The 27,009-nt window shown below is 30.3% G+C and overlaps 4 protein-coding genes and 1 non-coding gene across 16 annotated transcripts; 3 read left to right on the top strand and 2 right to left on the bottom strand.

The window, feature by feature from the left end:
* Nucleotides 1–7,397: 7,397 nt before the first annotated feature.
* Nucleotides 7,398–9,032, top strand: LOC101511049 (uncharacterized). Its single transcript, XM_027335218.2, has 7 exons — nucleotides 7,398–7,489; nucleotides 7,581–7,787; nucleotides 7,887–8,019; nucleotides 8,111–8,265; nucleotides 8,361–8,481; nucleotides 8,599–8,775; nucleotides 8,862–9,032. Exons 1-7 carry the CDS (start codon nucleotides 7,398–7,400, stop codon nucleotides 9,030–9,032), a joined length of 1,056 nt encoding a protein of 351 aa, XP_027191019.2.
* A 532-nt stretch (nucleotides 9,033–9,564) lies between these two features.
* LOC101501082 (ASI1-immunoprecipitated protein 3) lies at nucleotides 9,565–14,815 on the top strand. 2 transcript variants are annotated; one of them, XM_027336177.2, is made up of 8 exons: nucleotides 9,566–10,095; nucleotides 10,448–10,510; nucleotides 11,194–11,949; nucleotides 12,071–12,205; nucleotides 13,017–13,100; nucleotides 14,031–14,090; nucleotides 14,181–14,267; nucleotides 14,362–14,815. In XM_027336177.2, exons 1-8 carry the CDS (start codon nucleotides 9,751–9,753, stop codon nucleotides 14,647–14,649), a joined length of 1,818 nt encoding a protein of 605 aa, XP_027191978.1. In that variant the 5' UTR covers nucleotides 9,566–9,750; the 3' UTR covers nucleotides 14,650–14,815. The 2 variants fall into 2 exon arrangements, with proteins under 2 accessions (XP_073226640.1, XP_027191978.1); XM_073370539.1 differs by lacking the exon at nucleotides 13,017–13,100 and having other exon boundaries at nucleotides 9,565–10,095.
* A 2,104-nt stretch (nucleotides 14,816–16,919) lies between these two features.
* LOC113787055 (uncharacterized) lies at nucleotides 16,920–21,354 on the top strand. Its single transcript, XM_027335465.2, has 3 exons — nucleotides 16,920–17,256; nucleotides 18,147–20,031; nucleotides 20,657–21,354. The coding sequence occupies exons 2-3, from the start codon at nucleotides 18,163–18,165 to the stop codon at nucleotides 20,981–20,983; spliced, it is 2,196 nt and encodes a 731-aa protein (XP_027191266.1). The 5' UTR covers nucleotides 16,920–17,256; nucleotides 18,147–18,162; the 3' UTR covers nucleotides 20,984–21,354.
* Nucleotides 21,355–21,783: 429 nt separating this feature from the next.
* LOC101500015 (uncharacterized) lies at nucleotides 21,784–26,058 on the bottom strand. 11 transcript variants are annotated; one of them, XM_073370088.1, is made up of 10 exons: nucleotides 25,849–26,048; nucleotides 24,354–25,576; nucleotides 24,096–24,214; nucleotides 23,726–23,850; nucleotides 23,318–23,417; nucleotides 23,213–23,242; nucleotides 22,982–23,050; nucleotides 22,803–22,886; nucleotides 22,448–22,533; nucleotides 21,784–22,279 (listed from the first exon to the last, which is right to left on the bottom strand). In XM_073370088.1, the coding sequence occupies exons 2-10, from the start codon at nucleotides 25,531–25,533 to the stop codon at nucleotides 22,165–22,167; spliced, it is 1,908 nt and encodes a 635-aa protein (XP_073226189.1). In that variant the 5' UTR covers nucleotides 25,534–25,576; nucleotides 25,849–26,048; the 3' UTR covers nucleotides 21,784–22,164. The 11 variants fall into 11 exon arrangements, 3 of the variants coding, with proteins under 3 accessions (XP_073226189.1, XP_027191690.1, XP_004503716.1); XM_027335889.2 differs by having other exon boundaries at nucleotides 25,829–26,046; XR_012163572.1 differs by having other exon boundaries at nucleotides 22,264–22,279; nucleotides 22,448–22,547; nucleotides 25,829–26,058.
* On the bottom strand, nucleotides 26,046–26,119 carry TRNAV-CAC (transfer RNA valine (anticodon CAC)). Its single transcript has one exon. It is a non-coding gene; the product is annotated as a tRNA-Val (tRNA).
* Between the last annotated feature and the right edge of the window lie 890 nt (nucleotides 26,120–27,009).

The raw sequence follows: 27,009 nt of genomic DNA, 5'->3' as shown, positions 1-27,009 counted from the left end.
TTATTCATTTATATTTTTGAAATTTAAAAAAATAAATATCGTTTTAGATTGAACTTTTGAGTTGGACCAAACCTAATATGGCATCTTTCAAATTTTATAGGTCACTTTTCAAGATTATGTCTCTTAACGACCTCAATTTATATTGATTTTAATGTTACAGTGATCACAGATATACCAACCAAAATTTGATGTCTCTCATCAACTTCGATTATAAGACTGCACATAAAATTGTGCATGGTTGTTTCTTTTTTTAAAATAAAATCATATCTATTTTAAAATTATAGATTAAAATTTATAACTGAATTTATTTTTTAGTTTAAAATCAACTATAAAAATCGATTGTAAAATCAGTTATGGTTAAATAATTGGTTTATGATTATGCAATCTATTTCGATAAATCTAGTTTTAAAATCGATTTTTTCTCAAAACCGATTAAAATTCGGTTATTTTTTAAAATGAATTACTGTTAAGTTATGAATATATTGAAATGTATAAAATGAAGAGATAAATGGAATAATGAAGTTTGATTCAAAATGATTATCTTGTTGTTGTCATCGAAATCACTTGTCATCGAAATAAAATAAACGAGATAAATATATAGCAAATTTTTTTCTCTCACTTGTTTAGACAAATTTGTTGGATTAAAGAGAAAAAAATAGCATTTTACTAATTCAATTTTAATTATATGTACAATATAGATAAATGAATAAGGATTCCAATAAAGAATTTGGGAGTCTTGCATAGTTGATTGAAATTTGGGAGTTGAGTGGATAATAATTCGATAAGATCTAAATTCAAAAATAAAATATGAGTATGTATTTAAGTGGTAAATGAGTTGAATTGTAACTATATTATTTTAATCGAATATTTAAAATAAATTTGGATCTCATAACCACATTTTTTACATAATCTTAATTACATGTATACTTTCATCAAATGCTATTTTGACGTTATATTAATATTTCAATTTTATCCTTATCTTGATTGATTGATATAAAATTTGTTTGAATTAATCGATCTAGATGTTACTTATATAACTCTCATTTTCCTATTTATGCGATTATTTAAACTCAAAATTATTCTTAAATCTTTGTTTTTCTATCTAACCAATCTCTAAAACTTCACATACGGCGTATTTACAAAGTTAGATTAATTATTTAATTAATCTAATGATCTTTCACGTAAATGACAATAATCAAACTTTCAAGAGAATATTAATTTTAATTTTAAAATTTAAATTCTAGTGAAATCGTTTGTCATCAAAAGAAAAACGAGTTTAATGAAGAAAATTTTACCCTATATCCCCTCCTTTATCCGTGTACCCCCCAAAAAGTGAAGGAAAATACTAAAATACCTTCGTATATATAATTTTTTTTTTCATTTTAACAATTCCGGAACTGAAGCAAGTGTCAAAAAAAAATCCGAAAAACTATTTTTTTTAGTTTTCCGGTACACAACTTCCACTCCGAAAAACTTGAAAAATGTTTTTCAATACAGAACATCATTTCCAGAAATCTTTTATGAAGTTTTCCGGTACAAAATATGATTTCTAATTTTTTTTTTTAAACTTTTTCGGAAAATTTGATTTTTTAAAATTTTTATTTTATTATATTAGTATTTATTTGATTTTAACTAATTTTGTTTCTTCAGTGGGTAGCAAGAATACGTGACTTCTATGGATCCTATTTTAGAAATGATTCGTCATCTCACGGGCTACGATTTATGGGGTATTAATTATTAATTATGGTATATTAATTATTAACATTGAATGGTGTATTAATAATGTATTAATTATTTATGGTGCATTTATAAAAATAATATAATTACAAAAAAAAATGGTGTGTACCGGAAATCTTTTCAATAAATTTTCCGGTAATACAATTTTTCACTTCTGTACTGAAAATCTTTTTTAAAGATTTTCGGTAACAACTTACCTTTTGTACTGAAAAACTATTTTCAAATTTTCTAGAAATAAAATATATATTAGAATTATAGTTAAAAAAAAATTAAAGGTATAATTGGCATTTTAAAAAAATTATGGAGGTACATATATAAAAATAAGGGTACAGAGTGAATTTTTGTTTATGAAACTTGTTTACTTGAACTACGTTTATATGTTTATATGGGTGTTTTACTCTACATCACACTAAATCTGGTTCAATATCGCATTGAGTGAATGAAATTGAAGATTCACATCAAAAAATTGTAGACCATCTTCATCGCCAAAAAGAATTGAATCTGTGTCATAGATCAAAGATTTAGAGATTAGACTTCTTCAACGCTATTTGTTACTTTTTTACTTCAACGTCAGCTTTATTTTTCATCATTGTATTTTTTTTATTTAAAAGTAACCTTTTTGTTATATTATAAAAATAACTTAATTCATATATAGAAACTTGCCGCACCAGCTCATTTAACTGCCACAAAATTGGAGGTTAAATTTATGGGTGCATAAAATGTCAAAAATTTATAAACTCACGGATCAAAATTGCATACAAAATTAAAGGGGTGTTGTGTTGTGGAGATAACTTTTATCTATAAAAATTGATTAGTTAAAGTAAAAATTTTCCTCCTAAATTACAACCATTTATTTTTAAAAGAAAAAAAAACATCTCACTTTCTAAACTATTAACTCATTTAATTTTAGATATTGATTAATGAGTATTTAAGTAATTACATGTGGTGCTAGTACAAGATAACGTTTTTTTTTCTTTTTCTTTTCTCTCAAGTAGTCCAAGGTACCTCCATGACTTTTGTTTACTTTCTCATTATAATGAATTAAAAATGATTAATATTTTCAATTACAAAATAAAATAACAAAAACAGTTAAACAATATTGATAACGAAGTATTAATAGTATTGTTTACCATTATCATAGAAAAATAATATAGCATTATATTAAGTAAATTTAATATTCTTTAAATTAATGAATTTTTCACACGTAGTTAGATATTTTAATTAGATTCAACAACAAAGCAATCAGAATAATTGTCAAATAAATTTATACCAAACAATAATAAGATGTGAAATTGTGAATTTCTCAACATATGCAAATATATTAAGAAAAGCTCTCAATAAAAATGAACAATTTTTTTAGAAGTCCATTTTTAAATAGACCCTTATTTATTATCATAAAATTTTATGATGAATAAAATTTGTTTATAAATTTTCCAAAAAAAATAAAAATTGGTTAGAAATTTCATAAATAAAAGAGAGACATTTGTATCGACGCAAATTACGTGCATCACACAAGTGAAATATATTTTTTGTATCTCAATTTTCTATTATTTACATCCATTAGTTTTGCATAAAATGTAATTTTTGTGGTTTTGTCTTACTTTTGACATTTTTTCAAGTAAGAAATAAGTAGTTTGGTCTTCCACTAGCATAAAAACTTTTGTATTTTACATTACTAATAAAAACAATTATATTGAGTACAAAAATGAAAACAATTATATAGTTTTTCTAATCATATATTCATATATTCTACACATTTTTTAAAGTAAAGTTCAATTTGCGTCAGATATAATTTTTCTATTGTATACAATATCTAACACTCACCATTCTATTTTTTTATATGTTGTTCTATTGAATTCTTACTATTATGATCATGTTTGTGACAGTTTTTATGTGAAAAAAACAATTTTTTTAAATAATCACTTTTAAGAAATTTAGGATCTATAAGTTACATATTAACAAAAAAAAAATTGATTTTGACATTCTAATATAGATATTATTTGTTAAATATTTTTTTAAAAAAATATAAATTATTTTATAATTGTTTATTGTAACCAAAACCAATTTTTTCAAAACAATCATTTATAAAAAATTACTGATCAAAACGTATTCTCATTTGAATCAATTTTAAATTATTTTAAATTTTTATTGTTTTAAAAGCTGTAATAAATAGATACATGTAAACTTCTAAAAATAATTATCTATGTAAACTTTTAATGATTATTATTTTAAGAATAAGATGTAACAAACGGGCTCTTGACCCGTTTCTTAAAAAAAATAAAAAATTAAATTTTGAGAATTTTAAAAACTATTTTAAATGTAACTTTTATGTGGAAAAAAAATATATTTTTATAATAAACAATTTTTAGAATTTTAATATTTTGTTATAATTTTTAAAAAATTAGATATATATAAAAACAACTTCAAATAATTTTTTTTTTTAATGGTTTCTCGATAATTTTTTATAGAACTACTTTTTTTCAAAAAAAGAAAGATGATTTTTGTTATGGTTTACAAACACCTAATAAATTCTATTTTTTTTTTAATATCTAAACTATTTTATTTAATAGTTTGTAACACGTGGTCATTTATTTATATCTTTATCTACTAACAAATTAGTAAGAAATTTGTGTTATTGCATGGGTAATGTGACGTTAGTATTTTATATTAATAATAAATATTTATCATGTGGTATTGTATGTACCAATGAGAAATATTTGTCTTATATTTTTTTTATATGTATAAAAAAATATTTATTCGATGGTTTTTATGCATTATTTATGAATATTTATCAATAAAAAATATTTATCACATGGGTTTTTACATTTTAATAATAAATTTTTGTCTCATCATTTTTTATATTTATTACTGATAAATATTTGTTTTATATTCTTTAAGTTTTAATTATAAATATCTATTCTGCATTATTTTAATATTTGTCTTATATTTTTCTTGTATCAATGATAAATAAGAAATAAAAAATGTAAATTTTCTTATAAAGACTAAAAATAAATTTTTTACTTTATTTAGGTATAAATAACGAATGTAATCTTTAATTAAATTAAATATAATTTAATATTTTTCATGTTGTAATAATATTTAATCTTTTATTCAATAAGACAATTGGAGTTTTTATTTTTACAAATACAATATTTGTTCCTTTGTACAATAAAAAAATACTGTTAATGTTTTTGTTGAAGTAAAAACTTTTTTTATATGTGTTTAAATGACAACAAACGTTATGCAATAAATATTAAGTTTTATAAATTGTAATCTACTGATATTTATATTTGAATTTTTTGTTGAAATAACATAAGTGGTCAGACATGAAGTCACTAACATGAACAAGTGTGTTGTAATAACTCAACAATGAAAAAGTGGTACTAACATTAAAAGATTATACTAGTAGCATCACATGTTTCATAAAGTTATTCGAAGTTGACTATCATTTGAAGCATAAAAACTTTAATTGAGAGGATGAGAAAGTTGTCATGAGTTTAAAGATAATCCCAGGATGACAGACCATCAACAAGAATGCAAACATAGTTACAGTTGCATAATTAAACATATGTGAAACGTCCAATAGAGGATGTACTTTGCTACCACACTATTTCAAGTAATGTATTTACCCATAATAAAGAATCGATGAGACTAATTCATAAATATAGATATGATTATCCTCAAGCCGAAGATGATCATCGCTATATGTTGCATCTCAATCACACATAAAATATTTTGAAATAAATAAAAAATGATTATGGATCATGATGTATCTATATAAAAATTAGAGGATGAAGTATTCAAATATGATGATAAATTTGAGAATGAATATTTTTCAGAATATGGTATCTGAGGATAAACCCAATGATGGCCATTCATCACAATCTTAGGTCCGATGAGAAATATTCTTCACAATCTAAAATTCAATGATAAATATTTATCAAAATTTTCATCGCATAAATGTGATACATATAAAAAATTACAAAGATAAAGAATATGAAGTAGTTGACATGGTACACTAATCAAAATGATTGGAAAAAGGAAAACAAAAAACAACAATCACATGAAATACTCAGTAAAATAGAAACTAGTCAAAATGTTTTGGAAAAAGAAAAACAAAAAACAACAATTACATAAAATATTCAATAAAATAAAACGCCATTTGCGAATAAAAGGACAGATTTAATAAAAAAAATAATTAATATGATATTAATACGAAAAATCTATACATTATAATAAAGCAAAGATGATAATTTGGCAAGTTTGCCACGTGTCAGCCAAATAGAGTGTTAGGAATATATTAAGTTTCTATTAATAGAAACAATACTTCATCGTGTAGATTTTGTTTTTTAAGAATAAAGTTAAACTTCAATTACATCACGACCTTATACATGTGTTAGTTGAGACGTTAATGGCCAAAAAATAAAAGATTTTATTAAAAATAAAATACAATACACCATGACTACTTGACATTTTTTGAACGTAACTGTTTAAACACTACTTTATCAACTACCGCTTTAAATTAATTTAATTAAAAAAATTATGGCCAATTAAAAAATTAAAAATAAAATACAATACACAACGACTAGACAGTTTTTTGAACGTAAGTGTTGTTTAAACACTACTTTATCAACTACCGCTTCAAATTAATTTAATTAAAAAATTTATGGTCAATTAAAAAATTAAAAATAAAATACAATACACCACGACTACTTAACAGTTTTTTTTGAAGATAACTGTTTTTTAAACACTACTTTATCAACTACTGCTTCAAATTAATTTAATTAAAAATTTTATTTTATTTTATGAATTTTTTAGTGTCTTCCGACTTTCTTTCTTAATTCGTACCGTTCTCTCCTCAATAATCTCTCATTTTTGTGTCTCCTTTATAAATATCATTCATATTATCTCATCTATACACAATTTCCTCTTAATTTTTTCTATTTCAAAGATTCGTTATTTATTTTTGTTTTATCGTACTCTGATGTCTGAAAAAAATCAGATTTTGTTGCTTCAATTTCTCCAAAAAAAGGAGTCATGAAATTTGGTTGTTAGAGTTGTGCGATTATGGTTTCTATCTGATCTCAATGTCAAACATAAATTTTATGCGATGGAAATGGTATTGATGGATGACAAGGTTTAATTCTTTCTTTCATAAATTCAAAGTTTTAAATTATACACAAACTTACTTATTTGTTATGTTATTAATTTAACAAATTTGTGTTTCATATTGTGTCTTTCTTGTATAAAGTCAAAGTTTTAAATTATACACAAACTTATTTCTTATGTTATTAATTTAACAAATTTGTGTTTCGTATTGCTAGGGTGATAGAATTCAAGCAACAGTGCGAAAAACTCTTATTCCTCGATTTGAGACTACTATTCGTGAGGGAGTTGTGTACAACTTTCGTTCTCTCGGTGTTGCGTCTAACTCTGGAGCATATAGAACAACCGGAAATCAATTCAAATTGAATTTGCAAAATAGTACAATGGTCCGAGAATTAGAAACCAGTTTGGTCACAGCCTCTCTGTACTCATATTTCATTCCCAGAAATTCGAAATGTTGACATGGATTACTTGATTGGTAAGTTTATTTCAATATGTTATTTTATTTTAGTCATTCACAATTTAATCATTATTATTATTTTTAAATAGATGTCATGGGAATTTTAGTTGGAGTGGGACAAGACAGAGTTTATGAAAGGAATGTTGTCACTACAAAATTTAAAGTTATTGAGTTAGAGTCAGATGGGTGAGACTTTTTATACTATATAATTTTTTTTCAATATTTAATAACTTTCTCTATTAATTATTAACTAATTTTTTATTTTATCCTTATGTAGTATAAGGATTGAATATGCACTGGTTGGATCCTACCTTGATGAACTGGATGCATATTTGCAATCCGGTTATAATCAAAATGTTGCTGTACTTGCTCAGTTTCTAAAAGTGAAGATGTTTAATGGTAAAAACCAACTACAAAATGCAATGAACTGTACTAAGCTTTTATTCAACCCTGAAATTCCTGAGTCAGTTTCTTTCAAACTCAAGTAAGGTTAAAAGTAAACTAGAAGTACTACTAACTAACTTATTCAAATTTTTTATTTTATTCTTTTTATTAAAATACTAACTTTATGCTACATTATCAGACACTCGCATAACTTTGACTCGCCAACTCAACCATTAACTCATAAGAAGGATACTTCTCATTTGAGTTTAGAAGAAGAATTTTTAAGTCTTTTCCAACGCATGACTATAGAGGAACTTAAGGATTGTCAAAATGTAATTTTCACACTTTCAATGTCATATCTATTACAGTTCATTTAGTTTTGTTAATCATGTATTTTATTTATAATTTTTACTTCTTTTGTAGGACATGGTTTGTGTTGTCTTTGGTACAGTTAAACATATTCTTGGTGAAGGGGATTGGTGGTATGGAGCATGTGTATGCAACAAAGGAGTTGTTATTGAATCTAAAAGGTTTTTTTGCTCAAAATGTAAAAAATATGTATGGACAATTGTGCCCAGGTGTGTTTAACAAATAAAATTCGTTTATGTTAATTTATCAACTCCTTAAACTATTATTGATGTTAATAAATTTCATTATCTAATTTTGGTAAAAGGTACCGTATCAAGGTTAGAGTCGTTGATGATACTGATTCTGCTACCTTTGTCATATTTGATCATGACGGAATTTCGCTAACAAACAAATCATGTCTAAATTTGCTTCATGAAATGGATCAAGTCAGTATAGTTTCTCAATTTTATTGTATCTTCAACCTTTATTTATTATTGATGTGGTCTGATTATGTTTATTTTGATGATCTGAATTAATGTTTTTAACAACAATGTGAATATTAGGATCCACAATCTGACACCGTGCCAAAAGAAATTGGAGATTTGGTTGAAAAACAATTCCTATTTAAGATAGAGGCAAAAAATGATGTGAACTCAAATTTTGAAAAATCATTTCGAGTCAAAAAACTTTGTGGTGACTTGGATATTATAAAAAAATTCAAATATGTTGCTGTTGAAAAGGTTTCTATTCTTTTACCTTTTGTAAACTATTTTACTTATCTAAATCAATATGTATTACTTTCTGATTTTCGCAATTTGTGATTAAGGTTGATGCTGGTCTTGATAACGACATAGAAGGTGGTGTAACGAATGATTTGAATAATAAGTTTGCAGAAGAAGCTACTGATGACAAATATCAAGTCCCAAACTCTGTCCATGTACCCGTACCAGTTGAATATGATTCTGATGATTGTACCCTCTTAAAAGGGGATTCATAGAAGTCGCTGATGATAATGATGGAGTCAATTCAAAGAATGTAAAAAATGTCAAAATTGAGAAGGAGTGATAATCAAGTTTCTTATAAACATAATACTTTTGTTATTTTGTTTTGAATTAACTTAATGTAGCATTTGTTTTGGCTAAAATTTGTTAGTTTTGCAATGTTATATTCACACATTAAGTTTCTATCAATTTTCATTTATTGTTATACATTTCTTGCAATGTTATATTCACATCATCATTTGAGTAAGATTAAAGAGTGGTGTTAGAGTGATACTTTTTATCAATAACATTAAGTCTATAACAAAGTAGTTTTTAAGTTAAGTTAAAATTAGATTTTTTTTTTTAATTTTTTATTGTAAATTATTTTTTTAAGTCAACTTATTTTTTTAATGTTAATAAAATTTATGAAATTTGATATATATATATATATATAATATAACCATTTATTTATTAAAATAGTTGTTTACGTGCTGACGCAGGGGTTACAAACTAGTACACATTTAAAATAAATAAAGTGAGAAGTGCGTCATAAAAATCACAGGAGAGGGAATATATTCTTGTTACCGTAAATGGAGGTAGTGAGGAAGGCGGTGGCTACAGTTTCTGCATATATAAGTAGCAAAAATCCGAAACAATCGCTACAGTTTCTGTAACCGCTGTGAAGTGAGTTAGTGAGTGTGTGACTGTGTAAGTGTTTCCATTCTCTCAACAAAAATGGTGAATCGACGCTTCACTCATGTACCAACCAGTGACGACGAAGAAGACGAGTCACCTCCCCTTTTCAACCACCAATCCACTCTCCAACATAACCAACCCAAAAGGAAGAGGATGAAGCTCCAACAAGAAGACGACGATGAAGAAGAAGAGGACTTAAACGACAATTTCAACAATAAAACGATTAAGCCGAACGACAACGAAGAGGAACCTTCCACCGACGAAGAGGAATCGCCACAGGAAGACGCTAATCCCGTTGGTGAACCAGTTAGGGTTTCAGGAAAAGGAAGAGGCAGAAAAAAACACTTCCGTTCCTTCGAATACGACGGAAGCCAATACACACTCGTATATCATCTATTTCCTTTTCCGTTAAAATAAACGTCGCTTCGTATTCAAGAACTGTAACGCATGAATTTCGTTTTTATTACAATTATTTACTATTTCTTCTTCTTCTTCTTATTAATTATTATTGTTAATAATAATATATCATATAATTTAAGTTTGTTAATGGAATGCTTAGTAGTGTCAAAATGTGACTGAAGGTTTGGATTGGACATTGTTTGTGAGGATGATGGTTGTTTTGTTTGTGAATTTGGGTTCTAAAACTTTCTATTATGGGAAATTTTGTTGCATTTTTGCGCGTGTGTGTGAACTGATTTTGTAACTTACTGCTATTCATGGCGTCCCGTTTATGCAGGAAGATCCTGTGCTTCTTGTGCCTGAGGATAAAGATCAAAAGCCGTATGTGGCAATTATTAAGGTGTATACATTTTTAAATATTTAATTCTGCGTTGTTTCTGGAGATATGTTAAATTGAAGTTCTATGACACTTGATATCTGCTTAGATATTTTACAATGTACAATGAATTTTGTGTTCATCTGTGTATGCTGTTATGCATTGGCAAATAAGTAGTAAATTCTACCAGAAGTACATGGAGTACAATACAAGTGTAATATTCCCTTTGATGATAATTCATACATTTTTTATTTCACAATTTTACGTGTTTAATTTTTTTGGAGTTTAGTTTTGATACATTGTGAGTGTAAAGATTTTTATTTTATTTTTTGCATTTTCAATTAATCGTAAATGTCTGCATCATTAAAAATGTTGACTTTTATTCTAACTACATTAAATGTCACACATATGATGATTTGTGATTGATCGACACTTTACATTGTCAATGAAAGTGCAAGCTAATTAAATCATTTTTTAAGATTTGCATTCATGTGTTTTGTTATTAGAAAAATCCTGTGCACACGCTGGATATATGTGGCGTTGTCCTCATTTTTTTACTTTTGATTACAAGGTCTCCAAATTTTGTCGCGTTGTTATGCAATGCATCATAAATTGTAAAGCAGATTTATCTGCATTGACATTATGAACTTAAATGTAGAGTTATACACCTTTCCATCTTCTGATTTCCGGTGATATTTCTATGTCAGGACATTACACAAACCCTAAATGGTAGCTTGATGATCACAGGGCAATGGTTTTACCGTCCAGAAGAAGCAGAAAAAAAGGGAGGTGGTAGCTGGCAGTCACATGACACAAGAGAGCTGTTTTATAGCTTCCACCAAGACGAGGTTCCTGCAGAATCTGTTATGCATAAGTGTGTGGTGCATTTCATTCCCAGACATAAACAGCTTCCAAATCGTAAGCAGCATCCTGGGTTTATTGTGCAAAAGGTGTATGACACAGACGAAATGAAATTATGGAAGCTAACTGATAAGGACTATAAGGACAATAACCAGCAAGAAATTGATGAGTTTGTTCAGAAAACTATTCAACGATTGGGTGAACTACCTGACATTGAGACTAATGAAGCTTTTGCTGATCAGGAAGATCTGATGAAAAATAAAAGAATCTTAAAGAAAAGGAGTATTTCACCTCTCGATGTTTCAAGGGAGGAGGAAACATTTCGAAAGAGTGCCCAACATCTGAAAACTGAAACACCAAGGAGTCGTGTAGCTAATACCTCAGAGCATTATCGCATATTAGTCAATTTTAATGCACTAACAGGAGATACCCATCGTGACAAAGGTTTGGTGATGTTGCTTCAAAATGTTCAATACTTGTTTGATACCAAAGACAGCAGAAAGAAAAAAGACAAATGTAGTGACAATTCTGATGCAATAAACAAGGGATGCAATAACAGAAGTATAGAAATAGCAAATGAATGTAAAGACAAAGTTCTGAAGGTACTTGAAATAACCAGCTGTGATTGTGATCTCGTGTGGGTTTATTTATATTATATTCTATTTGTTTCCCTTTTCCTTGAGGGTTATAATGAATATAACATTTACCTTTTTCACTCTACAGAGTTCGGAGTCTTTGGTCTGGCCAGATGTTGCTATTCCCGCTATAGTTGCGCTGGAGAAAGCTTCACATAATACATTTTCATCAGATTATCAGAAGTACAGCCAAAAGCTACGACAATTAGCATTTAATCTCAAGGTCGGGAGTTACTTTTTTAATAAAGATATTTAACCTTAAATAATTATAAGTTATGAAGCACAACTACTGACACGTCGACATTGGTTTTAATTTGAGAAAATGAATTAATTGAATATAATCAAAGTCTCAGTGTTCTGTCAGACACCAGAACACGCCTTCGATCGAAAGTGTTACTGCTACAACGATAAAAAACCACTTATCACTGCACATTTTTTTGGATAAGGCGGGACAGTAGGACATTTTTGTTCTTGTAGTTGTGTGTGTGTGTGTGTATATATATATATATATTATTTATTAAAAGTTAATGAGCAGGAGATTAAATGTCTTCTTAAATGGTGGCACTATTAACTGAATATGTATAGTTTAGGTCACGTGACTACTGATGACTTATTGATTTCTTTTCTATTTCTGTTGTAATTAGTATCATTGCATATTTGTGTTATGTGCATATGTGCTATAGGATTCTTTTTATTACATTTGTGCTTATGTGTATTATAACGTTTTTCTTTTAGCTTCAAACAGGCGTAAGTTTAGTAAATTTTGAGCATTCAAGATGATGCGGTCAACTTACAATGGATGATTTAAGTTTAATGATGAGTTCAAAATGCGTTGGTTTTTTGGCCACATGATACACATCATCTGTGGTGTTATCTAAAATTGTTAGATGAATTATAGTTTTTTTGGTAAAACCAGAATGAAGGTTTTGTGGGTGTGGTTTCTTGTGGCTTTGCAGATTGTTCTTTAGTTTATTTTTACCAAGACCGTCCAGGTTGATGGTTTCTTATTTTTGTTTTCTAAACTTATTTTGCAGAACAATGCATTTTTGTTACGCCGTTTATTAAATGGAGAGCTGCGACCTTCAAAAATATTGAATATGACTCCCACTGAATTAAAGGTATTTTATGAATGTTACCTTTTCAGCCTTTTTTTTTTTTTATAAAAATATTGAACTTTGAATTTCTTCGCTCATATGCTGTTTTTTTCTTGTAAATTTTATGCTATTAATTTCTGATTTGACAGCTTCATGTAATTATTTTGTTCAGTCAATATAATTAGTTCAACCTTTACAATTTTCAACATATTTCTCTATGTAACACATTTGAAATGCTAATTAAATAAAATAATATACTTTTGCTTGGATTTCATTGACAGCACTGAACCTATGGTTATTGATGACTCATTACTATGCTCTGAGCAAAAATTTGTATGACGTTAAAACTTTTCAACTTATCTTTGGGGTGGTGTGTTAGAAGGGATCTAAAAACATGTTTAACCTCTAATTGTGTTAGAAGGGATCTAAAAACATGTTTAACCTCTTACCTTATGTTCTTCAGCAATGAATTGTTGAGCACCCTCCTTTTTTTTTAACTGTTGATTAGTTTTTCTTGTATTTTCATGGAGGCATCTTTCGTGGATCCTTCTTTGGTTAAATCAGTACTATAATTCATTGCCGGTATGTGATCAATTGATGATAAAATAGTACTATATTCATTGGAAATGAACTGCTTCAGTTGTAAATCTTGGTCGTGGTTGTGTTTATTATTTTCTGTGATGATGCTTTGTTCTAATTAAAAGCAGTGGAGTTGGTAAACGGATAATTGGTACATCTTAAAATGATTTAAGTGTTGGATAAATTTCTCAGGATGCACTTTTTAAAATAAATGCTAGGAGTGTTGTTTTTGAAAGCCTCCTTGCTGTTTGGTTTTAAACTGAAGCATCACGAAAATAACTGTAGCTTCTTAAACCAAGTTCTTACTAGTAACTTCAGAAAGATTAATCTGGTTATTGATTCTGTCATTATTTACCGATTTTTTTTGAATTCCAGGAGGGTCTGACTGCTGAGGAAATATCCAAGAGTGAGCCCGATGAGCCACAGCACATGCAGGTCACTTTTTGCTCTGCACCGACAATCTTATGTTATCAGTTAAATTGTGTGAATACATACTGACTGTTAGCTTTTCTACTGGTGAAACAGATGACGGATGCTCGCTGCAAACTTTGTTCAGAGCGTAAGGTGGGCGTGAGGGATATTATCCGTGCAGGACATGTTGACCGATATATGGTTTGTACTTTAAGACTTTACTGATATCTAAAATATGACATTCGTCTCCCTCACTTCTTATGACTTGGGTTTAATTGCTGCTCTGCTTGTTCAGCTGGAATGTACTACATGTGGTCATTCCTGGTCCGCCTCTCGTGATGCAGTGTCTGTGCTGACATTAGATGCATCAAATTCAGAAAGAAATGTAGGCACGGCCCCATGGGCGACGGCAAAATTTGAAGATGTTGAGAAGAAGCGGGTGAGTCCCCGTGAATCTGAAAAGTCGACCAATGACATCTTTAAGAAAACTAGTGAAGCATATATGCCTGTTTTGGAAGCCCAGAAATCATTTGGCAAGTCAAGGAAAGATGAAAACATAGAAGCTTCAAGACGTGCTTACTAGGAGGAATATTCTGTATTTTGGATATCTTTTTTGTTTGGAATCATGATACCAGTAGCAAAATGTTGTCTATAGTTCTCATCTAGTTTGAATATGTGAATGTGAATACAGTTAACTAATGGATCTTAACTTGACAAGAATTTATACTTAACGTAGAATGTTACTGTGATGCTAGTTTCCCTCAAAGAGCTAATTATGGGTATTGGGCTGTGATGTTGATGTTTCAGGTAACAAGGTACATATATATATTTTGTAAAATATTAATATTATTACAATGAAAACTAAAATGCCAATTTTGGGAATTTTTTTGTGATACTCATTTTAGCCTAGAGGAAGTATAATGTTCACTATAAATTTTTATTTTTTATTTTGTAATTACTATTTAAACAAGTTAATTACGTGCATCCTATTTTACGGTACACACACATATCTATGTTTTAACTTTCTAAATACTTATATTTCTGTGTTTTGTTTTTATCCTTAACCCTATTTTTTTTTTCTTTCCGGTTGATACTTATTGTTTCACATAAGTTAATTTATTTGGTTCTTCAATGCATATTTCCTTCCAAGTGTCAAATACCTTGATTTGGTGGTGGATTGTGATTTTGAATCAACGATAACATGAAATTAGAATGCGGAGCTCAAAAAAAAAAAAAGGAAGTGGGCGTGGCGTGAGTCCAAGATTCCGTTCCGTGGGTTTGATATGAAGCAATGCTATAGTTAGTGGGGTTGATTTTGGGTGTCCCTCCCATGCTGTCCCTCCAAATCCATCCATTCAACATACAAATGCAATATCTTCGTTTTATTAACGTGCCTTTGAGTTTGACTGTTTGACCCATAATTGATTTTTTTTTCTTGTCCTTTTCCTCACCTTAGGCAATTTAACACTTCTGCTCTCGAAATGCCAAAAAAGCACTTCAATTTGACTTGGTCAAATCATCTCTTGGACAACTCCGAGTCCTTTGATGGTATTCCATTTGAAGTATAAGTCATTAAAACTTTTTTTCTTCAATTTTGGTAGTCTAAACTATTTTTGAAGGCAAAAAGGTAGTCTAAAATGTGAACAAATATAATCAAAATTCATCACATTTAAAAATATTATTCTTAAAATATAGTATTTTAATTAATTTAAAATTTTGACAATCTTTTATTTTCATAAAACAATTAAAATAATTATTCCAATAAAGGATATTTTTTAATAAATAAATACTAATATATTAATTATTATTTCAATATTTTCTCATTTATAAATATGATACTTTAACTTTTATTTTTAAATAAATTGAATTACCTAACTACTTTCCAGTGAAGGACAGGGTTATTAGAAATACAATTATCTTATTTATTACAGAAGAGAATTAAATAATACTACTATTTAATAATTTTCTTAAATGATGTGAAGTACTAGATTTTTTTACATATAGTTGAATTAAAAGGGAGTATAACAATATATCTTGCTTGCCTTGTCCTATTGGTGAATAACATAAGTCCATTCACCAAAGGAAAACACTGTTCAGATCTGATTCTGAATTCGACAAAACTGATTATGGCACTTAAATATCTTATTACTATATTATTATTGTATAAATATTTTTCAGTCACTTAATTGTGGGATTCCGTTCTTAATTATTTAGCATGCCATATCTGCCCTTCCCGAGCCATATAATAATAAGATAATAATTTGTTTTCCCCCAAAACAATTTTTTTTTTACGAAACATAAACAAAATAAGTTGTCTTGCAGTGGAATATCACATGACTCAAATTCCACAATTACCCTCCAATTGTTTCCTAAGTAACATGATCAAAGGTTGTAACTCTATGGTGTTATTTGTCTTTTCGTAAACTGCACTGTCTCTTTTTTCTCTCGATTCTTTCTCGGGTTCCTCGCTACTTTGCTTAGATCGCTGGTCTCATGCTGACTAGTGCTCAATGTGACACAAATTAAATATATATATATATATATATATATATATATATATATATTTAATATTGAAATTGCAATTATATATCAAAATTAGTCTAAATGTGTCTTAATTTTTTTAATCTGTATGCAATTTAAAAAAAAAAACTCAACAGAATGAACATTTTGACTCCTTTAAATAATTTAATATTTCATAACTTTGAAATTCCAAATTAATAGACATTTGTGGTTTCAAGACTTAAAATGATAATTTATTTATTTTTATAAAATTAAAAAAATATAATAAAGAAAACCATGATTATATGATTATGATGGTGTTTGAAGAACATGGCATGACTAAGTAGGGACATCATGTGCATGAGCATAATTGCAAAACAAAACTTGTTGTCTCTTCCTTCTGTTTGCTTACTATTCTCTCTCTTAATGTAGTTTCTGTTTCTAACATCACTTTTTGGAACCATTTACTGCTTCTTCTGTAGTGGTGATTGAACTCACCTTGCTTCTTCTTTTGGATTAGGATTTTTGAGTTACAACACAACATGTATAATAAGTACTTCACTCTTTTCTTTAATGGGTTGGTTTCATAAATTATTCTCCTTCACTCTTTATGATCAAGTTTGGAAATTTATGATTGTTCATTGAAGTTTGCTTCTTGGGGTTCTCTTTTTCTTCACCAAGATCTACTCCAGTATGTCCTTTTCCTTTTTCTACTTTTTTTTCTTCTTCTGCATTTTCCATTGTTTTGGTTTGGTATCAAAATCATAATGCACTTTATTATTTCTTTTAAATTAAAGATTTATTATAAACAATTCATTAGTGTCACTTTACACAAATCACATTTGGGCATTATAAAGATCATATATCATTCTTTCCAACCTTGTTTTTCTTTTGCAAATAATTTATTATAACTTGGATCAAAGATATTCTTTTCAAGTTTGTTTATTTTTCCCTTGTAATTTGTCTCTAATGTATAATTTGTTAGGTCACTTGTGATACTCCCTTTACAATAATAATTGGTATTTCAAAATTACATGTTTTATAGGAGAGTTTAGACTTTAGATTATTGTTCTACAATGCAGGTATCATTTCCTATTTGCAATCAACAATTTCTTCTTTTTGAGTATTATTTCTTGTACCAATTGTGATAATTATGGCCCAAGTTTTTTATACCATTTGCATGGATTGTTGAATGTGATGTTATTGCTTATGTTTTTGAGTCCAACAAAAATTCTTCTATGGAAGGTTTCCCATGTCTTCTTGCTACAATGAAGAACATACATGAACACCAGACACGACAACGATACTCACACTTAAACACCTGTAATAATTTGAGAAAGAAGTGATTGAATCTATTCACATTGTTCGTGTTGTGTACGTGTTTGACACCAACACGTGTCAAACATCGGACACGCCTTCAATTTGAAAATTCGGAGCTAAATATCTTCTGACTACTTAGATTAGTTTGCAACTTCACTTGTAGCCATCATAAATAAATTTTGTTAGATAGTGAGTAACATTTTGCCACAAACTAATTTATGTGCTTCTCTTTTTTTGTTTAAATAAATAATGGTGTTGCAGGCTTCTGGATTCATCAATGGGGAAAGAGCTGGAGTTAGACCTCAATGACAAATCTTCTGAAGGTCTGAGCCCGAATACCGTTCTTCCACCTCAGCAATATTGTGTGAATGTTAAGAAGAGATCCAAAAAAGGAAAACTTACAGGAAAAGACGAAGTTTTTACCATAAAGGAGGACTTTGCAGAGATTAAATTTGCACGATTCCGAAGTTCGTCGTGTAAGAGCCGTCTTTCTAGACCTCATGGATTGGAAGGTGATCCAGAAACAAGGAGGGTTTCCATGTATCAGATTTCAGAGGAAGTAAAAAACATACAGAAAATGGAGGGAAGGAAAAAGATAGAATTTTCAAGGAGGAGTGACATCTCTTTCTCAAGTAGCATTGTTGATTCTTTATGTGGTTCAGATGATGAAGATTCCAGGCAGAGACCTTCAAATATGTCTCAGCATTCGAATTCAGGTTCACCGTATGTTTCCAGGTCCTCGGCTTGCCAAGAACCTGACAATTCAAATGGATTTATTGAGATTTGCATGCATTCAGATGTTAAGAATAAAAAATCTACCTCAGTAGAACGGAGAGGTTCCGTAAATTTCAAGTCCAAAAGTGATGAAGTTGCTGATTCTATTATGAATGGCAATTTTCTTCTTCAAAAGGACAAAGTTCACTTACTACAGAAGTCACTCTCTGCTAAGGTGAAATCCTTTCACTTGCTACCTCCTTTGGAAAGCAATTTCTCATCGAGAGCGAGTGCTAAAGTGCGAGTCAACCCAATCACGAAAAGGATGAATCATTTCACGAAGTCAAAATCTTTGAGAAGTCCACTGAGTCATATCGTGGAAACTAATGAGGAAAAATCAAATGAGACAGCAAACATGATAAGCAACAGGACTTATCAGAAATATTTGCTGAATGACTTATCTAACACCGGAAAGCATTCCGACATTATTTCTGAGTTTATCAACCGAGAAATTCAGTATTCAGGTATAGCATCTTCACCGGTTCACCTGCATGGTAATCTCAAGGTGGAAAACAAACATGGAATGCCTTTTTTTGAGTTCAAGGTGAAATGTCCTGAAGATGTTTTTCTGGCCAAGACATGTAGAGTAGGTAATGGTTTCAATTGGGTATATAACTTTCATTCGATTGATAATAATAGAAAAAAGAGCAATGCCACTGTGTTGGAATCTCATGATCTTGACAAAGATTTCTCCATAGTAGCAAAGATGTTAGTTTCTAGTAATTTATGTTCTGAACAAGAAGACAACGTATTTGACAACTCTATGGTGACAGAATTTGTGTTGTATGATCTTTCACACTCGAGACATAGTGTTTCTTCCGAAAAGAAGTTATTTTGTGAACAAGATGCTTTCAAAACTCAAAAAGCTTCGCGTGTTGGATCGGAGGAAGAAACTTTCAAGATAGTTGAAGACAAGCCTCTATCAGGCAATGTTGAGTCTGGTGATTCACATTCTTTTCCTTTGTTGCCTACTGAATCCTGTTCAAACCTCGAAATTGCTGCCATTGTCATGGAAATTCCGTTTTCCAAGAGAGAAAGCTTGAAGTACAAGAGAGGGGATAGAGTATATGGTAAAGAAAGTTCCAACATAAGCAATCTTTGTGCAGTGGTTGATCAGAGAAGAAAGAGTCTTCATGACAGAAAAATCCATGAACAGTTCAAGGTGGTAATGCCAACTGGATACCATGGTTTGCCAAATGCTGAATGTCGAGGTCCCTCATCGTTACTTGATCGGTTGAGACACGGCGGAGGTTGTGACTGTGGTGGCTGGGACATGGCTTGTCCCCTTGTACTTTTAGGCAATCCTAGTATTCAATTTGCTGAAGACCATTCACTTCTAGAGGAATATCAACCATTGGAACTTTTTGTTCAGGTACAACTTGAATTTCACAACAACTGTTTCTTGAAGCAACTTATAATAGATCATAGATGAAACACTAGTATATTAATTGAGTTAATCGGAATACACATACATCTTCCTGCACTTTTGCATTTCATTTCCGAAATAGGTTCATATTTCTTCTGGAGCTATAACTTATATATGAGAAATGATATTTTGACACAAAATCGACATAAAAAAATGTGGCTAATTACGTTGAAGGCGTGATTAATGGATATTATAAGTGTCGAAATTCATTAACCATCTATTGAACACGATTAGCCATGATTTTTAGGTGTTTAAATTTTACATGTAATTGAACATTCTGAACTCATGGTTAATTGTGTTAGAATTCTTGGTTAATCACGTTCAATAAATGGTTAATGAGTTTCAACATTTGTTTTTTGTCAATTTTTGTGTCAACATATCATAACTCTATATATTGAGCACAGGATTGGACAATGCATTAGTTCCATGAGACATGTATCTATATTGTCTTTTGAGTAGAAGTATTTCTTGTAGTTCTCTCTATTTTGTTCAGTATTGCAGGTTTACCTTGTGTTTATTTATGAGTTTGTTATTGTTTTTACTGATACTTATCTGAACTTTTGGTGCACAGGGAGCAAAAGAAAGTAGTCCAACTTTCAGCATGAAAATGATTGAAGAGGGTCATTATGCTGTTGATTTTCATGCAAAGTTATCCACATTACAAGCATTCTCCATCTGTGTTGCCATTTTGCATGGAACTTCATCCTCCAGAGGTGCAAGGCACGAGAAAAACCAGAAGTTATCTCAATGCAGTTCATTGAAAATGCTTCTTGAGGAGGATGTAGAGTGTTTTTTCAAATCGATTGCATCCGAGAAGAAGACTGTGTTCAAGACTCCAAAAGGAATTCCTAGATCCTATGTGACGAACCCACCTTTTTCTCCTATTGCACGAGTATAAATAGTGTTGACTAGGACATAGAGTTGTTGTGATTACATGGAAAATATTGCTTGTTGAAGCTGTAAAACAACACCCTCAGAATTCCTAGAGAAAATGTGAAGGGGCTGCTGATAAAGTCTCTGATAAAGGGTGACTGATAGGGATAGCATGTTAGTCATTATTAGGGCTGAATCTCACTAGATGATCGCAGCAAGGTTTGGCAGTCATTATTAGTTAGAGGTGTCAATCATTCTTTGTAACAAGTTCTTGAAAGTATATGGGACAGAAACCCCAAATTGTTCATATTGTAATAAAACTATATTCTGAAATGATAATGATGGGAAGTGGATTGGAATAAACTAATATATATATTTTTCTTTTACTTCAGATAAGATTTTATGAATCTCACCAATCTGAATTTATGGACTTCTAAGGAGACAATATATTTGTGTACTATCATCACAATATATATATGTCCTTTTCCTTTTCTTTCTGTCTCCCTTTCAATTTTAAAGGAAGGTACGAGAACATAAGAACTTTTTTGAGTTCCAAGATGCAAGAATATACAATTACTCTCACCCCATCAACAACATATCATGCTCCTTTCTTTTGATGTGAGATCTTTTCCCGACTATTATTCTCTTTTCTCATTGTTTCTTATTGCATGGATATTAAAAGAGATTAGAAGTTTGTTGAATTGATTTTCAATACACATAAAAAAATGAACGAGTAGTTTTGTAATTTCTGGTATGAATTGATGAAATAATAAGATGCCAATTGTGAATTTTTAATATGGTACAAAATCATTGACTAATTCCTCAGAAGAAAAACAAATTCCTTTAGATGAACACCAAAATTATTCAGTCAGAAACAATAACAAACTCTTGTCTGCGTCTTACAATGTAATCGTATCATCCAAATGGTGGAGGTAACATTCAAAGATAATACTTGCAATGCAAATATATCCTTGTCAACTTGGGGAAGCATGATTTCTCCAATGGTTGATTGCTGTGGATCTTTTGCATCTTCACATGTTCTTAGTATACATATACATACATCAAATATACAGTTTATGAACTTGCTTGCAGCTTGTGGCACCATTAAACATTCGAAGCTCGGCGATGCTGCTGCTGGTACTCCTGACAACGGTCTTGCTAATTCTAAGATTTTATGTCTTCAGCATTCTTGTTGTCGACGTGAAATTATAAACCAGTGGGAAGTGATGCATCCAAAGAAAATGCACTCTTGAAAAATTCATATGAAGCAAAGAACAACGATCCTTGAGACACGTACATAATCAACCTTGGAGTCAACCCCCTGAAGACATACATAAAAAACACAAATCCAAAAACATATGTAATCATGCAAATTATATCTGAATCAAGGTCACAACACAAAATCTATATTGTGGATCTTGTTTCTGCTATCAGATATTTTCTTCTAATCGAAATGTAAATGGTAATGGCCAGATTCAGATAATAATACCTGTATAGTCCCTTCAAACCTTCAGTCTTGCTAATTTTGTAAAGGGCATGAAACACACTATCATATTGATTTCTTGATCCAGGAATCTGCAGTACACTCACTGTCATCAGAAGCATAAAGTACAAATAAAAATATAAATCAACAAAAAAATGTGTATTATAAATTTTTTAAATTATAATTTGGAAATAACTATCATCAAATTAAAAAAATGTTTAGGATAAGAAGATAATCGATATCAAACTTCGTACTTTTATAAGGAACAGTTGCAGAACCTGTGTGTTAATCGTCGACTGCCTTACTATTCACTAGTAGTAATAACAAATTTAGATAATTGATGGGATTACTAATTACAAACCTGTGTCTGTAATCTTGTCTTGATCACATCAAACGGAGTTGTGAATAAAGCAGCAGTAGATCCAGCTAATCCTCCACACACTAACTATAGAAATTTGTAAAGTCGTCTTATTTTACGTCCATTGAGGCGATAAGAAAAAATGGTAGTTCAAAAGCAGCAAGAAACAAGCACCAACTCACAGTCTGAAATGTGTGGGATTGAATACTAGAAGATGGCATCACTTGCTTCAAGCTTTCATATGTATAAAACTACAATGGGTCACAGACAACAGTCACAAATCAAACCTTGGTTTCTGAAGAACTTATAAAAAGCAATCACAGAAGAATATATGGAGTAATATGAACCAAAGTTGGCAAACTACATTGAAAATAGTGTATCATTAGGATGAGGGACTTTTGGGCATACAATACCAATTCCTCATGTGATCCTCCCCCTCCCACCTTTGTGACAGAAAATTTGCTGGTGTCAGCTACTTCAATAAGCACATGCATTGATAATTGTAAACACCTACTAACCTTGATAACTGAATGAGGAATGTTTCGGCACAGTACAGCTCTCCAACCTGCATAAAGGGAGTAAAGACCACCGTTTCTGATAATTGCAACCAATACATCCCTGCATTGAGATGTATCCATAAAGATGCATGTCAATGAATGCATACAACTACACAGGTCTTGCATGGGAAAACATTCCAGCAAAAGTTGGAAACCACTAGCTTACACAGACATAATAAGGAACTTCAACATGATTTTCACAAATTACAAGATTACCAAATTCAAACTGAAAATTACAAGATTTTCACAAAGAGTAAATGCAAATTACAGTAATGGAAAATAATTCATGAGACACATAAATCCAGGGATGCTTAAAGAGAGTAATTTTATGTCATAACAGGTAGAAACAATGTAAAGAAGGAAGCATACCAGCAGTTACGGTAATGAGACCCAACTTGCATCTGCTGCTTTATTCGCTCACTAGGAGTAAAAATGAAAGATGTGGCAATGCTTGCACAACCACCTCCCACACAATGTGCAAAAGAGTAATACTCCTGCACGAAATATGGTTTAAATCTGATCTACGCTAATAAGCATTAAAATTATGGTAAGACCTAGGCTAATCCTAGATATAATGCTACCATGTTGACAGTGAGGTTAACTTGCATAGTTTTTCTTACATAGATGGTTCCACTTGTAGATATGAGAAAAATCAGAGAAAAGATAAACACGAGACAGAAAGGTAAACTGATTTTGAATGACTCCATTTACTAATCGAACAAAGAGAAAGATGAGCTACCTTTGGAAGATAAGGAAGTAAAGCTGCTTTAACTGATTCATACGTGAATGTATAAACTGCAGAAGTTGGAGCGGAACATGCAATGTTTGTAGTAAGTCCACGATATAGTCCAGGAAAACCTGAAATCCATTCACAAACTCTTTTGTAGAAGCTATCTAGTGGAAGACTTAATTTAAAAGGAAAAGTAATCTAAATAAAACAAGACATATAAGTTACACCAATATCTAGCAAGAATGTGTTTTCTCTTTAAAACCAAACCTCTATCAGAAACAATTGATTTGCCAGTGTAAAAGATGGACCTCTGTTCTGCACGACACGACTGAATGACTGTCTTGATCGTGTCAACAGGATGCAGACAAAAGCTGACACAAATTCCAGCCAACGCCCCAGAAAAAGCATGTTCTTGCTTGGCTAGGGAATGACAAGGCTTCTGATGGGTTGCAGAGAAGATCTGAGCCTTAGGTTCATCATGACTTATATCTGATAAATGTCTTCTTTGGATTTCCATTAAATCATTATCATCAATCTTACATTGGCACTGCACAGAAGCACTGTCACAGGTAGCTAAAGAGTTAATATGATAGTCTGCAAAGATACTAGAAGAAAGGGTATGACAAACACCAACATCCATTTGACTATCCGACACAGCTTGAAGAAAATAGTCTGAACCAAGAGGATTTACTTCTTTTGTGTTCCGAACCACATTATTAGGTATTGATGGAGCTTCACTTTCATTAGCTGATGCAGTCGTGTCTACTGAAATGCAGTCCTTGGCAACCAGATAATTAGTTTTCAGGTTCTCAGGCTCAGTAACCTTTACATGACATTTTAGCTCACTAGGAGCATTCCTATTCATCCAACAATACACATTTTCACTCCCAAGTTCCACTTCATTAAAATATGCATTTGAATTTTTATCACTTGCATGCAAAAATCTTTGGTATAAAGAATGAATATCATCTTGACTTCCATAAGAAGATTCAAGTATTAACATCTTCTGTCTTACCGTAGGGAAATCCAATTTTTCCTGTACAATTTGTGAACCGAAGCAAGTAGCCCTCGGATTAACAGAATAGTAATTGGTGTTATTTGAAGTAACCACGCCATTTCTTTTCTCATGAATGTGACCCAGAATTTTCTCATTTGGGTTTCCTTTATCATCTTGTTTCACATTTTCCTTTGGGAGGGAAAATGAAAGTGGGCGACTAGCAGAATCCCATAACTGGCCTATTGCAGAGATGAGCTGAGGCGTGCTCAGTATCTCAGGGGACTTTAGTTGAGAACTTCTATAGCATTGCTTATTCTCGTTATTGGATAGAGAAGGCGAACAATCGATGCGAGAAAGATCAGTAGTATTAGAGGATTTCCCTCCATGTTGAATCCACCAATATTTGATTGATTGTTGATCATTTTTAGGTGATTTATTGCATCCAGACATACTCTCAAATTATTTTTGGTATCTCCTTCAAGAAGCAGATACCCTGAAAATGAAACAGACTGCATCATCAGTTGCAAAGTAATTAAACTGTTCAATCCATAAATATTTAATTAAGAGCCTGACTGGTTTGATAATTATTTTTTTCTTTTTAATTGCAAAGTTGCCCTGTGTTTCACTATTTCCCTAACTTTTTTTTGTTTACTATTATTTTTTTCCAAAAACCTAACACGGGACATTGTTAATTAAGCATATGAATCTATGATGATGAACACATGGAAGTAGAAAGAGTACTAACCAATGTTAAATCCTTATCACCTTGAAGCGAGCGAACGTTGAAGAGAAGCTCTGAAAATCATGTTTTGGAGGGGAAAACGGTAACTGACGATGAAGTCAAGAGATTAAACGAACAGGGTTTAACTCAGCCGCTTTCTCTCGTTCTCAATTCACTTCCTTCTCACCTTTATTCCTTTTTTGAAAAATAAAAAATAACCATAAAATAATAAAAAATATTATGTCTGAGCCCGGGTTCGAACCGGGGACCTCTAGTGTGTGAGACTAGCGTGATAACCGACTACACCACCCAGACAGCCATGCTATGTTTATCATGAGGCATTATATAACATATAATATTTCAATATATTAAGCTTGATAAACTTGACCGATTATTATTATAAATTAATAATTTTGATGCAAAATCTTGGGACGATGGTAACCTTATTTCGACGATCTTTATATATGATTTACGAACACTGAGTAAATTAGAAAAGACCAAGCTTATTTATTGATCCCAATTCAATTCAAGATTGTGACTTTTGATATTCTTTGACAAAGAGGATTTGAATTATCCATCTTTGTATATAGCTGGAAAGTTTAGAAATGTACTCTCTCCTCTTCCTAGTAAAAATAACTACTACTAAATATTGTTAATTTTTTAGATTTAATATAAAATATAATTTAAATTTATTAAATTATTCTTTTGAATATTACACATTCAACTACTAATATTAAATATTTTTATTAAAGTAAAGATATATTAAGAATACTAACATTAAAAACATAAAAAATAGTTAATTTTTGTTTATAATAGTGATCACAAATTGAGACCATTCTTTATTTGTGAAAATATTTTATATATAAAATAATTTATAGTTAACATATTATAATTTTTTAAGCAACTCTCTAGAATGTTTGAATTTGTTCAACATGATTGTTGTATAATGTGAAGGTGTTTCTTTCTTATTAAGTAGCAATTGATGGTTTGCAAACTCTTGAAAATATTTATATCTAAAATAATAATTTAGTTTTAGTTATATATTGAGTTTTTCATGTATTTCACATTGTACAACTCCATCTTCTATGAATGATGTTGCATTTCAAATATAATATACACAATATTTTTTAAATTTAATTAAAAATAAAATTCAGTCAAATGCATACACACTAGTATAATATATAATTCTAGCATTGAAAATATAA

This window comes from Cicer arietinum, chromosome 6 (genome assembly GCF_000331145.2).
Source record: "Cicer arietinum cultivar CDC Frontier isolate Library 1 chromosome 6, Cicar.CDCFrontier_v2.0, whole genome shotgun sequence".
Classification (NCBI taxonomy): domain Eukaryota; kingdom Viridiplantae; phylum Streptophyta; class Magnoliopsida; order Fabales; family Fabaceae; genus Cicer; species Cicer arietinum.
The sequence above is the reverse complement of the archived record's forward strand: the minus strand, read 5'-3'. Positions and strand labels throughout refer to the sequence as shown.